This window comes from Peromyscus maniculatus, chromosome 4, assembly GCF_049852395.1.
Source record: "Peromyscus maniculatus bairdii isolate BWxNUB_F1_BW_parent chromosome 4, HU_Pman_BW_mat_3.1, whole genome shotgun sequence".
NCBI classification, from domain to species: Eukaryota; Metazoa; Chordata; class Mammalia; order Rodentia; family Cricetidae; genus Peromyscus; species Peromyscus maniculatus.
Genome location: NC_134855.1, coordinates 136,823,810 through 136,839,087, shown reverse-complemented (window position 1 = coordinate 136,839,087; position 15,278 = coordinate 136,823,810). Strand labels below are relative to the sequence as shown.

Below are 15,278 nucleotides of genomic sequence, written 5' to 3'. Positions count from 1 at the left end.
AAACAAACAAACAAAAAACACCAAACCCCAAAAACCAAAAAACCAAACCCCCAAACCCAACTAATTACATTTATTTATTTGTGTGTGTATGAGTATGGATGTGCATGCCATGGCAAATGTGTGGAGGTCACAAGACAGCTTGTGAGAACTGATTCGCTCCTTCCATCACTCACTTTGCCAGCCTTATGACTTTAAAAGATCTAAAAAGCAGGACTAGGGAGACAGCTCACTGGGAAGTGCCTCAGCACAGTAAGCAGGAGGACCTGGGTGTGACTCCTCACAGTCCCCAGATAAGAGCCTGGCGTGGAGGTACATCTCTGTGTACCAGCACACACATGCAGAGACAGGTGGATCCTGGGAAACCCAGTAGACAGCCAGCCAAGCCAAAAAAGCCAAGCTCCAGATTCAGTGAGAGACACTGCCTTAAATGACAGAGAGATTGAGAGTGATTAAGACACTTAATGTGGCCCTCTGGTCTCATACATACACATACATGTGAGCACACCTGCATACAGTGTTCACATGTGCAGGCACCAAACACACTACCAAAAAAAATCCCACTCCATCATCTAGAAAAAAGCTTTAAAATATGCATGCATCAAGAGGCCATAAAATAATTCTGAGAAGAAACCTGAAGCTCACAACTAAGGCTTAGTGTCTAGAACACACACTACTCTTGAAAGCCAGTAAGGGAAGAAGGCTAATAAACACCAGCAACAGATGGCCCATTCATACGGAGGAAACGGAGCTGCCCAATGACCACGAGAACAGTGCTCAACTTCACAACGCATCAGAGAAAACATCACTCGGCAACCCAACACGCCATATCATAACAATGATGAACTGATGCTGCTGAGACATCCGAGTGCGATGTGCAGGTGCTGGAGAATGTCTAGAAATGAAAACGAAGGAAGGGAAGAGCCTCAAGTGTGATCTAGCCATGGAGCTAGAAGCCATTTCCAAGACACCGACGGAGAAAGCTGAGGCTGCGAGGAAAGCAAGAGTTCTCTCTATAATGTGCTATGCTGCAAATAAGGTCTCGTAAAGGAAACTGATGAAAAATAATCTGGAATTGAAAAGTTCAAGACACACAGTAAATTAATTTCTACCCAAACTATGTTCTCCTGAGTCGATCAGATCAGCTGTCTCGTGCCCCAAAGGTCAGACAAGAGGCAGTGGCTGGAGTTCCAGAAAACATCTTCCTTTCTGCCAACTTCAAAATATCATCTAACCGGTACGGAGAGCCTGCTTTTGAAAAGGTCAAACCTGCTGGCTGCCTATTCTTTTTATTTAAAGAAAATGTCAAAGGTGTCGAGCTGAGCACATCTTCAAAGGCAAAATTAGGATGGCAGGAAATCAAAATCAGTGACTGCAAGACCCTAACATATGGTCAAATAAACATCCATAACACACTACAAGCCCACTCTATAAACCACATCGTACAAACAAATGGAGGGGAAGGGCAGGCTCTTTTTCTTACAGTAGAATTCCAATAAATAAATATAGGTGGAGTGAAAGAAAGAAAATCGAAACAGTGTGCGACCCTCGATTAAAATCCCAGAACAGAGGCAGAGGCGGGAGGTTCAAAAGGTCAAGGTTACCTTAGCCTGGGCACAAAAGACGTCAATATACAGAAGAGCACCTACCTCTACAGTGTTTGCAATGTAACGGCTGTCACCATCAACTCGGACGGAGAAGTCATAGTAGCCACTGGACAGTTTCACGTTCTTGAAGTTTAGTTCAAAAACATCCCTGTTGGAAATGACAGCAAAGTTAGTAAGAACTCAAGAGAAGTCCTGAATGTATCACATTGGCTACAAAGTATCTTCTTGCTACAGTCCAGGGCTACTCCCCTCCTTGCTGCCTCCCTGTACCACGGAGCAGTCTCCAGTTGAGCCACAAGTGAGTGTGGAAATGTAAAAACCATCCAGGATAACCCATCTCCTGATGTACAGTGTTCTTTGCTTCCCTCCTGAGCCTCAAAGTCCAGCCCTGTAGTGCTGGAATGGAAGGCACTAACGGAAGGCACTCCAGGCAGGTCTGCCAGTCTGACTCCCATCACTCTCATGGTCATGCGTTTTCTCCATGTGGGGTGGAATCTAGCACCCAGGGCATGCCGCACATGCTCCACCACGGAGCCTCAGTTAGGCTGATCAACAAAACCACTCAAGGAAACAGTCCAAATGTCCAAAGTTGTTGGTGTAGGGGAGTAGAGCTGTGTGTAATTTTTTGATATTCTGTTTTTGAACTTATCAAAAAGCATGTTATTTTTATTTTACAAATTAATAATCCTCTATTTCAAACAGAAAAAAGGTGGAGAGCCCCTATAATCATGCAGAACGATTCCAATGACTTTTACTGTTGCACCAGACCGTCTCCTCTAGAGACAAGTTCACTTGATCATTTGATGTCTAGTGGAGAGAATCCTTGACCACTGTGGAAAAAATACATTCTCTCCAATATTCCAACCTCCATATGGCAGTAACTCACTGATACTAAATAAGGTTTTACATAGAAACCAAGACTTAATTTTTGAGAAATACACATATCAAGAACAGTCATTAAAATTATTGGAGACAAATATTTAATCCCATTGGACAACTGTTCATGACACACAGTTACAGACTCTCATTCAGTTTTTAAAATGTACCTATGGGGCTGAAGAGATGGCTCAGTGGTTAAGAGCACTTGTTGCTCTTGCAGGGGACCTGGGTTCAATCCCCAGCACTTACATGGCAGCTCACAACCATCTGTAACTCCAGTTCCAGGGCATCTGATACCCTCTTCTGACTTCTGTGGGCACCAGGTACATATGTAGTATACATATACACACGCAAGTAAAGCACACATATGCACAGAATAAAATAAATAAATAAATCTAAAAAGAATTTAAATAATAAAATATACTTAGACTCACTCACAGCCAAAAGACTATAAAATATGGCAGTAGTTATCTCTAGGTAGTAGAATTATGGATGACTTATATTTTCTGATTTTTCTAAAATGTAGTATTCATATATCAGACAAAAATAGTATTAAATTTAAAAGTAGGAACACAATGACAAGACAGATCCCACTAGAGAGATAAGGACAGAATTAGTAAGGGCAAATGGCTGGTTTTAGAAATCTCTAACACTCTCCTCTAGGACTGATCACATTAGGCAAATGTGGTTTATGACCCCTATGAATCTGTTTTGGTTTTCTGAGACAGGGTTTCTCTGGATAACAGCCATTGCTGTCCTGGAATTCTCTTTGTAGACCAGGCTGGCCTAACCCCTATGAATCAGTTACACTGGTTGAAAGTTAACTGTCCAAAGCACAGAGCTTGGTGGCCTGCACAGATTTTCATGTCCCAGACTTACCCTGCAAGTGTGAAGGGCATCTTCTGCAGGACAGTAGCAGCTCTGGAAGCCACCGACTTAGCATGCTCCAGCTTAACTGCAGCTTGAGTCAGAGGCTGAGACAAAACATTGCTGACTTGCAACTAGAAAGTCAAACAAAACAAACCACAAGTGAATAGGACAAAGACCAAGGCAGTGGGAATTTGGTCGCCGGGGCACTTTATCTACGGGAAACCAGCTCTGCAGAACAAGCACCTTTCTTCGGTGATGTGCATCGACTTTGGTCTGCTGCCTACCAGAGACCAACTCTGACAACAGGACAGACTGTGGACTGCTACACTGGGGAAGAGCCTGCAGATGAGCCCGTCCAACGACCTCAGAAGGGAAACAAGAGACTGTATATGTGATTTGTGTGTGAGTGTGGCTGCTTCTAATTATGTATTTTCACAGTACAGGGCCGTGTGTGTGCTAGGCAAGACCTCTACCCCTGAGCTATATCCCCAGACTCTAAGTTGCCCAGGTTGGTCTTAAATCATCACTCCATGGCTCAGGCAAGCTTTGAACTTGGGATCCCCCTGTCAGAGCTTCCCAAGATTACAGGCTTGTGCTACTAGCTTTTACAGCTGTATTTCCTTTTTATTTAAGAGACGGTGTCTTTCTATGTAACTCAGTCTGCTCTGGAACATGGAATACTCCTTTCTGAGCCTGGCAAATGCTGAGATGACAGGTGTATATCACCATACTCAATTTATTGTTTCTCGTTTTTGAACCCTTGTCCTATCAACTCTACTATAATATCTTAAAACAAAAAACCCCACCAAAACTATGAGTAAGAAAAAATACGCTGGCGGAAGGATTGGGAGTAATTTATTTACTGTGTTTGTGCCTGCGTGCCTGCCTATGTGCATGTGTAGGTGTGTGTGTGCAGGTGCAGGAACCTGAACTCAGGTCCTCATGCTAGCCTAGCAAGTATTCTTATCCAATGAGCCATTTCTATAGACCCAGTCAATACCTATCATTTTTGAAAATCTACCATATGCTAAATACTAGGCCTCCTACCAACTGTCTAAAGTAGATAGTACACTCCCTAATTTATGGATAAAGAAACTGAGAATGTGGGAAATTAAGGAAGTTATGGACCACCAGAAGCCACTAGGTCAGTTAAAGGGTAAGGCCAAGATTCAACATTCCAGTGCTGAGTGTACATGTATGTATGTATGCAGCTTCAGAGCCAATACTTTTGCCACTGTGCTCTCTTAATCCACCTTAACTAGAGAATTACGTCAGTGAGGTTATTTCTCAGCCTGCTCTTAGTTGGAAAGACAAAATTTGTACTGAGGGAGACAGACGATTTTGGAATACGGGGCACCTTCTCAGAAGGTTATCAAAGTCAAACTTACGGACAGATGGACCAACACTAACACAAAGAGAATGCTGACTACAGAGATCTGAGTTGATCAGTGGTTTACAAACACCAGCAAATGCTTCATTTGAGATGAAACTTCTAGGTATACTTAAGATTTGTTCATTTGCTCTGTATGAAGGCTTAACACAAAAGTCTATGTTCAGTGCTGTGTGTGGGAGGACCATGAGTGGAGGGGGCCACTCAATTAGCAACAAGGAGGAAGAAGCAAATACTTAACAATGAACCAGAGGCATTAGAATTATGTGGGAATTAAAAGTTGTCTTAAGACAATCTGTCTGGGGGCTGGAGAGATGGCTCAGTGGTTAGGAGCACTGGCTGCTCTTCCAGAGGGCCTGGGTCAAGCCACAGCACCCACATGGCGGTTCACAACCATCTGACACTCAAGTTCAAGGGGATCGGACACCCCCTCTGAGGTATCTGAGGAGTCAGGCACCAGGCATTCAACGAGTTCACAGACATATACGCAGGTAAAACACCCACACATACAAAATAATTAAACAAAACAACGTATCTGGACTGTTTTGGCACTGGGAAATAGATTTTATTACTACTTTTTTTTTTCATGTGTAAAGATAATGAGCAAATCCATTCCTCTCTACCTTGGAGTTACAGATTTATCAGAAATTCACTGTATTTAACTTACTTAGGATTTTGTGGTACAGGGGATTTAGTTCTATACTAGGCAAATGCTCTACCCCTGATCTATATCTCTAGCTCCAGAAACTGATTTTAGGAACAAGACTCTATACCTGGAGTGATGGACCAGACTGCAGTTTTCTTGAGCTTGATTTACTGGAATAGCTCATGCTATTTATAATTTTCAAGGAAAAAAATTTTTTTCTTCTTTTTATTCTTTTAAAAGATTTATTTTTGTTTTATGAATGTTTGCCTGCATGTACATATGTGTAACATATGATTGCCTGGTGCTCACAGAAGCTAGAAGAGGACATCAGATCCCTGGGGAATGGAGTTATAGGTGGGTGTGAGCTGCCAGGTGTGCACTGGAAAATAGACTCAAGTGCTCTTCATCATGGAGCCATCTCTTCAGTCCCTCTTCCTCTGTTTTTTTTTTTTTTGTTGTTGTTGTTGTTTGTTTTGTTTTTCCCCCCTCTCCTGTGACAGGGTTTCTCTGTGTAGCCCTGGCTGTCCTCAAACTCACTCTGTCTCCAGAATGATGGCATTAAAAGTGTGTGTCACCCTCTCCCCCGGGCCTTACTTCTTTTTAGTAGTTTTGGAAGCATTTGTGCCTGGCTCCCCTGTGGTCATGTCCCCATGTGAATTTATTGGTCTATCCTCATGGAGGCTCTAACTGGCTCTAGACCACATACCAAAGTCTTGGACTAGAAATAGCACGAGAATGGCAATCTTGGACAGGGAGTCATACCCGCAGGATAGCCTGTTCGTGGGTGTCAGAAGCAGAGCCCTCGGGCACAACCACCACTGGTATGTGGTAGCGATTCTGGGACAATGCAGCAGCAGCAGAGGCCACACTGAAAGCTTCTGAGAGTGACTCAAAGTTCTTCTTGCTGAAGACCGTGTTCATTAGCTGGATGACCTGATCCTGAGAGCAGAGGGAAAGACAGCTCAGCTCCCCTGTGCAGGAATTAAAGGGCCTCCCAACCCCCACACCATTCCTGTATGTCAGTCTATACATCATTAATCCAAATGGCGGACTAGGGGGAGCAAAATGCTGCATTCAAACTTAAAATTTGAGTTTGATAATTTTTAATTCAGTCTCCTATTATAAACAGAAATTTACTCATTTATTTGTTAATCCTTTAATGACAGGTTAGTACACAAATGCAAACTACCCAGCTAACTACTGCAGATGAAAGTGGAAGCTAAAATTCCTGTAACAGTAATCAACTGTTAAATACCAGGCCATGATAGTTGCTTCACATGCACTACCTCACATCATGACAAAGCCTTGACAGACTGACGGCTACACACACTTTCTAAATAAGGAAACTGAGGCATGATAAATAAACACAAGTTATAGCATGAAGGGATGGAGTTCGGGAAGGAAGGAAAAACTTGTTTGTTCCAAAGCCCTGCCACAGAAATTCTGTTCTTTCCTAATTCCCATAACCCTTTCAGCTAAACTATCTTTCTTCCCTAATCTCTCCTTGAATAATAAAATAGGCCAATTTTGTATTCATAAGGGCAAAATTATGGTCAAAGTGTGTACTAGAAAGAAACTAAAATCTAAGTCTCCATTAAGAACCCGTGGGCTGCATAAAGGAGAAAAATGAAAAGCAATTTTAAAACAAGTGGCCCTAAAAGGCCTGATTACAATTCTGGAGGTTGTTTGCTTAAGAGGAAACATTTTCTACTTCAATCAGTTTTGTTCTTTAAAATCTATCATCTAAAAGAAAGCTCCCTTCTTCCTGACAGTGTTATTCACAGTCGACATGAAATAATTTTCTGTAATTGTACCAATTACATTTTTCCATCAGTAGGCTATTGACATGTTAAAATGGGTGACTATTCACCACAATTGCTATGTCAAAAGTAGTGACAGCAAAATTACTCTAGCCAAATACCTGGTTAGTAACAGCTTGGGACTAAAACAAGAAAAAGTTTAAGTTGTATATATGTAGAGAGTTAGCAGTCCATCTATGTCAAGGCATATAGAACCCCCCAAACAATGTGTACCAGCAGACCCTGCATTCCTTAGTGTTCACCCCGACCAAAGTGCAAAGGGAGCCTGATAGTTCTAGCACTCCTACGCTGAGGAAGAAGGAATGGACACAGTGAGAGTGCAGGGACATGAACAAATGATGAGAAAACTAATTCTAGCTACCCAAGATAGATGCTATTTGCTGGTTACATAAAGACATTTGCATAATGCATAAAAGAAATGAGTTTAGCTTTAGATTCAAACCTTTCCTCTAAAAATCTAAGTATCAGAACTTGTATTTTAAGTACTTTAGACCAAAGGTTGGAACAACTCCCCCCCCCCCACACACACACACGCTTCTCAGGGAAACAGCAGGAAGACTACATCCAGCAGCAGAGATCGTCTGAATTAGCTATTGCTGAGGACGAAGGGGAGAGGGAAGCACAGGCAATTCTGAAGTCCAGGGTGCTTCCTGGAGAGAGGCTCTCTGGGGCCAGTAAAGAGGGAAGCACACAGGAGACAGGCAGAAAGGGCTGTCAGGAAGGTGATAGACTTGACCTTGCCCCTATTTAATGGCATGTAGGTGCCTCATGTACACAGGTGCCTGTCACACCAACTATCAGCTTCTAAGTACAGGCATTATACCTTTCTACTTCTCATTCTTAAAACCTACCCTAAATCATGAATAACAACACACTGAGGTATGATCTGAATACCACTCTCTGGAAACAGCTCTCCTTGAAAGATAAACTCAACAATGCCTTTGAGTTACGTGCTGGAGAATCATTAGACAGGCACCTCCTTTATGGATGGTTCAGTCCCCACATGGTCCATGAGCTTGTAGGTGGCAGCAACAAACAATGCTGTGGTTTCCAGGCCTTCCTCAAACTGGAGATACACGCCCCCTAGTTCATCCAGCCGAGCAACAAGGTCCTGTCATGAAGAAATGGAGGCACACTGGGACACAGAGATCGCAGCAATGAGATTCAAAAAGTACAGTCACCCCAGAGCTGGCCTTTCTGAGAAATCTCACTGAACCCAAAGACCACCATAACCACTTAGTACTTTCTATAGAAGGGCAGACAGGCAGTCTCCAGCAGCTCTGGTAGCATGCTTCCCATAGTTCCCTGCATTCCTGCCAAAGTCTAAGAGCCAGGGCACTGAAGCAGCCACCAGTTTGGGCAGAACAGTGATCCGGCTGCAGTGTTGCCAGGGAGCATCACGACGGAGATGGAGCTGTGGCCTCCCACTTGGATCGTACCTAGGATCACAGCACTTCTCGTCAGTCAGTGCTCTACAAGACAAGAAACCACTGCTCTGCTGGGGAGCAGAATGAGGCAGTTTCTGTGCCTGTGAAGCACACAGCAACAACACTGCCAGAGCTGCCCATCATCACAGCTATATGGATAGCTCTTAAGAGTGGCCCAAGGAACAGAATATCCTAGGTACAGAACTGAGCAACAGGAAAAACTGCAGTGAGCCGGGGATGGCAGTACACATTAAAATTCTAGCTCAGGAAGATGCCGCCAAATTTAAGACCAATATGGTTTACATAATGAGACTGTCTCAACCAAAAACTCCACCCACAGTATCCACTTAACAGGTAGCAACTTAATATATGCAGGCTCTTTTAACTTTACTGGCTCCCACACCTTACTTACAATTACAAAGCTGTAAGTGGCAGAGAGAAGCATTTGAGTTTTAGATTTGCTGGTTCCATAACTTATGGCCATTATTAGCCTAACAAATATTCTCTAGGACATACTGCTTAAACACAAAGAACCCAAGCGTGTTGGACTTCACAGCCACAGATATAAAAGATACAAAGCCTGTTACAAGAAACCAGTCCTGTCTACTTGCCCGAGTGTCTTAAAGGGTGTCAAAGACAGGAGCGCCGAGACTCATTTGGAGAAAAAGATTTATACCTCAATCTCCTCCACGATGTTCCTCAGGTCAGCTTGCTGTGATAGGTGGGATGCTGTCTGCAGAGCCTGGACCGTTCTGGAAGGTAAAGAGTAAAGCACTGAGACTAAGATTTAGTTAATGGTATAGAACATGCCTGAAGGCATTCTCTACCTTGTACAGGATATTATGCTAGGCTGAAATTGGCTGCTTGTCAACTGTCTATCTTTCTTACTCCAGACTAAAGAAGGATCATGTGATCTACTCAAGACTAAAGAAGTACTGTGAGATCTACGTTTGTAAATTGGGCAGAAATTGGAGCAACTTTTCTAAAACTAGACTAAAGCACACAAGGAAAAGATTCGGCAACCATGTGCTCAACAGTCACCACTTATGCCGCCAGCTTCCTACTGCAAGATCTACAAGTGACACTCCCTCCCGCATTCAGGAGAGAAGGGACAGATTCAGTCTTATTTTCTTTTAATCATTTATTTAGTGTTCTATATATAAAACCTTATGAATACATGTATAATATATACTTAATTCTTATGAACAATGACTTTATACTATTAAAATGATATTCAATTTAAAAAATTTTATTATTTAATTTTGGAGATGGGTCTTACATAGCCCAGGCTGGCCTCAAACCTGTTGATGAACCTTAAACTCCTAGTCTCCCTGCCTCTACTTTCCAAGTGCTGGGACCACAGGTGTATACCCCCATACTTGCTCTATGTAGTGGTAGGAACTGAACCCAGGCCCTCATGTATGCTATGAAAGCATTCTATCACTACAACTCAACTCTCAAGCAGTACTCTACCAACTAAGCTATATACCAAGCCCCTTCATCTCAAAATTCAAAATAAAGTAAATTCAGTGGCACTTACTACAGTCACAACGTCCAACCACTGTCTCTGTTTATATGCAGCAGAACATTTTCATGAGTTCCAAATAAAGTTCCAGGGCATTAAGCAGTTCCTCTGCATGGTGGAGCGCGCACGCGCACGCACGCACGCACACACACACACACACACACACACACACACACACACACACACACCGCCCCAGTAACAAACCACTTCTATAGATTTATCTGTTCTGGATACTCTCACAACAGAGGACTTGTTGGGAAGGTGCTGAGCATCAGTTCCAGGATCTTGTGTACACCAAGTAAGCATTCTACCACTGGTATGATATTGTTCCTAATACATGACTTTTTCTTTTTCTTTTTTTTTTGGTTTTCGAGACAGGGTTTCTCTGTGTAGTTTTGGTGCCTGTCCTGGATCTCACCCTGTAGCCCAGGCTGGCCTCGAACTCACAGAGATCCACCTGGCTCTGCCTCCCGAGTACTGGGATTAAAGGTGTGCACCACCACCACCCGGCAATATGACCTTTTAATTTTAGCTCATCTACACTGTGGCATGTATCAGCATTTTATTCTTTGTTTTACCATATATTTTTATTATTTTAAGAGTATATTCTATAAGAGAAACATTTTGCTTGGTATGTTGGCACACACTTTTAATCCCAGCACTCAGGAGACACAGGCAGGCAGATTTCTGTGAGTTCGAGGCAGCCTGGTCTACAGAATGAGTTTCAGGACAGCAGGACTATATAGAGAGACTTGGTCACAAAAAAAATTTTTTTTCCCCTCTGACTTCCCAATGTGTACCACAGGGCATGTGCCTGCCTCTACATACACCCCTATCTAAATAACAACAACAACAATAACATATTTTAAGGTAGAACATGACACCTTTACACACATAATTTTTTTTAGTAGATTTTTTTCTATTAATGCAGATAGTCTGGTTGGAGAGCACAGCTATTTCTCTGGGTAAAATGAGGGAAGCTGGGGCCCCCTGGTGGTCAAATGTTCTGCTGCTCAGGGACAGAATTGAATAATTCCTGAGAGATGCCTGAGTCTTTGTGTGAACCACTACTGATCAAGTCAGTGTCAGCGAATGTAGAGGAGGACTCTGTCTACTTATGTTGAGATCATAACAACTTAGATTCCCTCCATGGAAAGCTAATTCCATTAAGATGACAAGCTGGAAAACAGAAGACTCACAACTGAAGGAGAGAAGCCCCATGAGTTTTTAATGACTCCTCCAGGACACTTGTCATTGTAATGCACTTGAGAAAATGAAACCCGAATTTCCAAACAAAACAAAAATCCCCCATCTGCCCAAAATAAATGCCAGCTCAAAAACAGCTGCTAAGACAGTCAAAAAGAACTTTTCAGTTAAGACATCATTTTTCTCTTCTTTGGAGCAACTGCATGTCATGCTGTACTGATCTCAAAAGTTTCATAACGAAGTCAATCACTTAGTTTTAGGGAAGTTTGGTCACTGGCTTCATTACTTATCCCCAGTTAGCAATAACCTTCTCTCTAGAATACTACACTCTACCTCGGAGAAAGCCAACTCTGTCCTCATATACAGCAGATAATTCAAAGAACTTAGTTATCAAAGGTCTTGGTTCAGATGGTTCATTCAGACTGCCACTTTTTACTTTTCCAGACTAACTTATGAACAGATACTCCTTAGAACAACTCCACTCACACACAAAGGTCCATCGCAGACAGTCCTAATTTACACCAGCCCTTACTGATTTGGCCAAATTCTCTACATTAAAATTAAAAGCATCCTGCCAGTCTAACCTTTAGGATAACCCTTCGAGAAGGTGGCCACTTTCGGGTGTGAGAGCATCTGAGGCTGCAGGGAAGAGGAAGCAATAAGCTCGCTGCACAGAGGTACTACACAGGCAAGACAGACTGACACCGTGCTATCCGACTGACAGCATGTGCCCTTTTCTCAAACCACACACAAGTATAATGTCAGTCTTCATCAACTCTTTATTTGGCACATCCACTGTGTCAGACTCAGAAGCCATGTAAGCACAGCAACTTAGGATCTAACACAGAAATTACTACAGTCCTACCAAGGAAGCATCTCGCTCCTCAAGAACAAAATGCTGTATGTCCAAGGATAGGCACAGTGCTAGGCTCTGCACATCTACCATCTCTACACTCAGCCCACATCGTAAAGATTGTTGGCCTCATTGTGTAGATGAAACTCAAAGACATTATTAACTTGTCCAGAGTCCCACAGCAAGAAGGGAACATACCCTGGGCTCAAAGCCAAGTGTGTCTGATTCCAAAGCAGCTTACCTTTCCTTGTGCTTCTTCCTATTGTGAGGGGTTTCTTTTCTTTCTTTGAGACAGGGTCTCACCATGTAACTCTAGCTAGCCTAGACTCACCGAGATCTGCCTGCCTCTACCTCATCTCCCAAGTGCCCCCCCTTTACCTGGCAGGAAATGGGAGGTTTTTTGTTTTTGTTTTTTAAGAAGGTAGTATGATGGTGATATGACATTATATGGTGCTAACTGGGGATGCAATCCACTAAAGGGGATTATGAACAGAGACAAAAGCAAGTGGTCTGCCAGGCATGGTGGTGCACTTTTAATTGTATCACTCTAAAGGCAGAGGCAGGCAGATCTCTGTGAGTTAAATGCCAGCCTGGTCTACACAGTGAGTTCCAGGAGGGCCAGGACTATAAAGAAACTCTGTTTCAAAAAACAAAAGTAAAATAAAAAGCAAAAACAAACAAACAAAAAAACCCAAGCAGCCTAAAATAAAAGATTTCTAAGAGCCAAGCACCAGGCAAATTATGCCCCAAAGCATGAGTGTAAGAAAGATTTTCTGCTCTTAAGTCACTACCGACCTTGTCAATATGAGCAGGACTAAAAGTAGCAATGAGAATGTCAACTGAACCCTTCCCTTAACAAAGCTTCAAGTTCAGAAACAATCTGGTTGCTGCTCCCCAACTCACAAACTTCTGGGAACCAGCCTGCTTTTTTGTTGGGGTATGCATGCATGTGCATGCCCTGGCATGTATGTGCAGGCAGGAGACCAACCTGTCAGAGCTGGTTCACTCCTTGCACCATGTGGTTTCCTGATCCAAACTCAGGGTCATAGCTTAAGGCAAGCAGATTTACCTGCTGAGCCACTCCTAGGGCCCAGGTGGTTTGATTTTATGGTAGTAGGCCTTACTCATGGTAAGTGCTTTACTAAACACTGCTCTGCGTTTCCAGGCCTAAACCCACTGTTCTGAAAGGAGTTATTGGTACTGTTAACCTGCTGTGAAAGCATTAACAGGTGTCTCAGTGAGGTTTCTATTGCTGTGACGAAACACCATGACCAAAAGCAACCTGAGAGGAAAGGTTTATTATTATTATTATTATTTGGCTTTCACTTCCATATTCCTGTTCATTGCTGAAGGAAGTCAGGACAGGAAATCAAACAGGGAAGGAACCCGACACAGAAGCTGATGCAGAGGCCATGGAGGGGTGCTTCGTACTGGCTTGCTCTCCATGGTTGTTTAGCCTGCTTTCTAATAGAACCCAGGACCACCTGCCCAGAGATAGCATCACCCACAATGGGCTAGGCTCTCCTCCACCAATCACTAATTTAAAAAATACACTACAAACTTTCCTATAATCCGGTCTTATGGAGGTATTTTCTCAGTTGAGGCTCCCTCCTCTCAGATGACAAAAGCTTGTGTCAAGTTGACATAAAACTAGCCAGGACAACAGGGCTCCAGGTACTCCACACCAGAGGCACACAAAAAGCAACACGGACTATTGTTTTAAATGGTAAGTTTTAGTTTTAAAGAATAATTTGGAAAATATATTTTCACTTTTAAGTTTAATAAACATTCCGAAGTCAGTTACCAGATCTCTTTATAATAACCGTCCGTAAAAGCCACTCAGAGTCTTGTCAGTGGTGTGTGCATGTTATCTCCCCACTAGGAAAAAGAAGACAGGTGGATCCCTGGGGCTTGTTGGTCAGCCAGCTTAGCCTATTGACAAGCTGCATGCCATTAGAAACCTGGTCTCAGCTGAGCAGTGGTGGTGCATGCCTTTAATCCCAGCACTCAGGAGACAGAGGCAAGCAGAGTTCTGAGTTCAACGTCAGCCTGGTCTACAAAGTGAGTTCCAGAACATCCAGGAACACACAGAGAATCACTCTTTAAAAAAAAAAAAAAAAGATTTATTTATTATGTATACCATGTTCTGCCTGCGTGTATCCCTTCAGGCCAGAAGATGGCACCAGATCTCATTACAGATGGTTGTGAGCCACCATGCGGTTGCTGGGAATTGAATTCAGGACCTCTGGAAGAGCAGTCAGTGCTCTTAACTGCTGAGTCATCTCTCCAGCCTCGAAACCCTCTCTTGAACCACTCCCCCCCCAAAAAAAAAGAAGAAAGGAAGGAAGGAAGGAAGGAAGGAAGGAAGGAAGGGAGGGAGGGAGGGAGGGAGGGAGGGAGGGAGGGAGGGAGGGAGGGAGGGAGGGAAAGGGAAGGAAGAGAAAGAAAAAAAGGAAGGAAGGAAGGAAAGAAGGAAGGGAGGAAGGGAGGGAGGGAGGGAGGAAGGAAGGCAGCCTGCCCTGTCTCAAGAAACAAGTAGACCGCACCGAAGGAACAGCACCTGCAATGAATCTGTTCTCCACACCCATGCACACACACAAACACACTCTCATATGTGGGGTAAAATCATTCCTATAAAGTGCTTTTTCTTCACCTATGCCTTTTGCAGAGGACCAGAGTCTGATTTCTAGACTGTGTTATCCCCTGAGAATCCATGTGCCCAATAGACGCTGTTTCTCACAACTCCAAGGGATCCAGTACACTCCCATTCTTCACAGAACCCCTAGTACTAACGGATCAACAGCCCTGGCCAAGCCTCACCAGAAACTGCATGTAGCTCACTGGCCTCATTGTCTTTTGGGAATCTACCCTTGCTCAGTCTCCAACCTGTCTCTGTACGATGGTAGACTTTCACCACCTCAGCCCTTGCCTTCTGCCCAAACAGCTGGAAGATAATGTCTGTGTGAGTTCCACAGGGCCAAGGACCAGACCTTTCTGCCTAACCCAAGTGCCAGTCACTGGGGAGAGGGAGATGCAGGCATGAGTACCTGAGTTCAGA

General features: G+C 43.4%; 1 protein-coding gene across 4 annotated transcripts in view; it reads right to left on the bottom strand.

The window, feature by feature from the left end:
- Rpn2 (ribophorin II) overlaps nucleotides 1-15,278 on the bottom strand; it is a 51,194-nt gene that overhangs the window by 23,874 nt on the left and 12,042 nt on the right. For all 4 annotated transcript variants that reach the window (XR_013050900.1, XR_013050901.1, XM_042276670.2 and 1 more), the window contains exons 5-9: nucleotides 9,313-9,388; nucleotides 8,186-8,320; nucleotides 6,152-6,328; nucleotides 3,363-3,484; nucleotides 1,647-1,752 (exon numbers count right to left, since the gene is read on the bottom strand). Coding sequence is in view for 2 of the 4 variants with exons in the window: in XM_042276670.2 (XP_042132604.2) it covers nucleotides 1,647-1,752; nucleotides 3,363-3,484; nucleotides 6,152-6,328; nucleotides 8,186-8,320; nucleotides 9,313-9,388 (616 nt within the window). In the remaining 2 variants the exon portion in view is untranslated. The remainder of the gene's footprint in view (nucleotides 1-1,646; nucleotides 1,753-3,362; nucleotides 3,485-6,151; nucleotides 6,329-8,185; nucleotides 8,321-9,312; nucleotides 9,389-15,278) is intronic.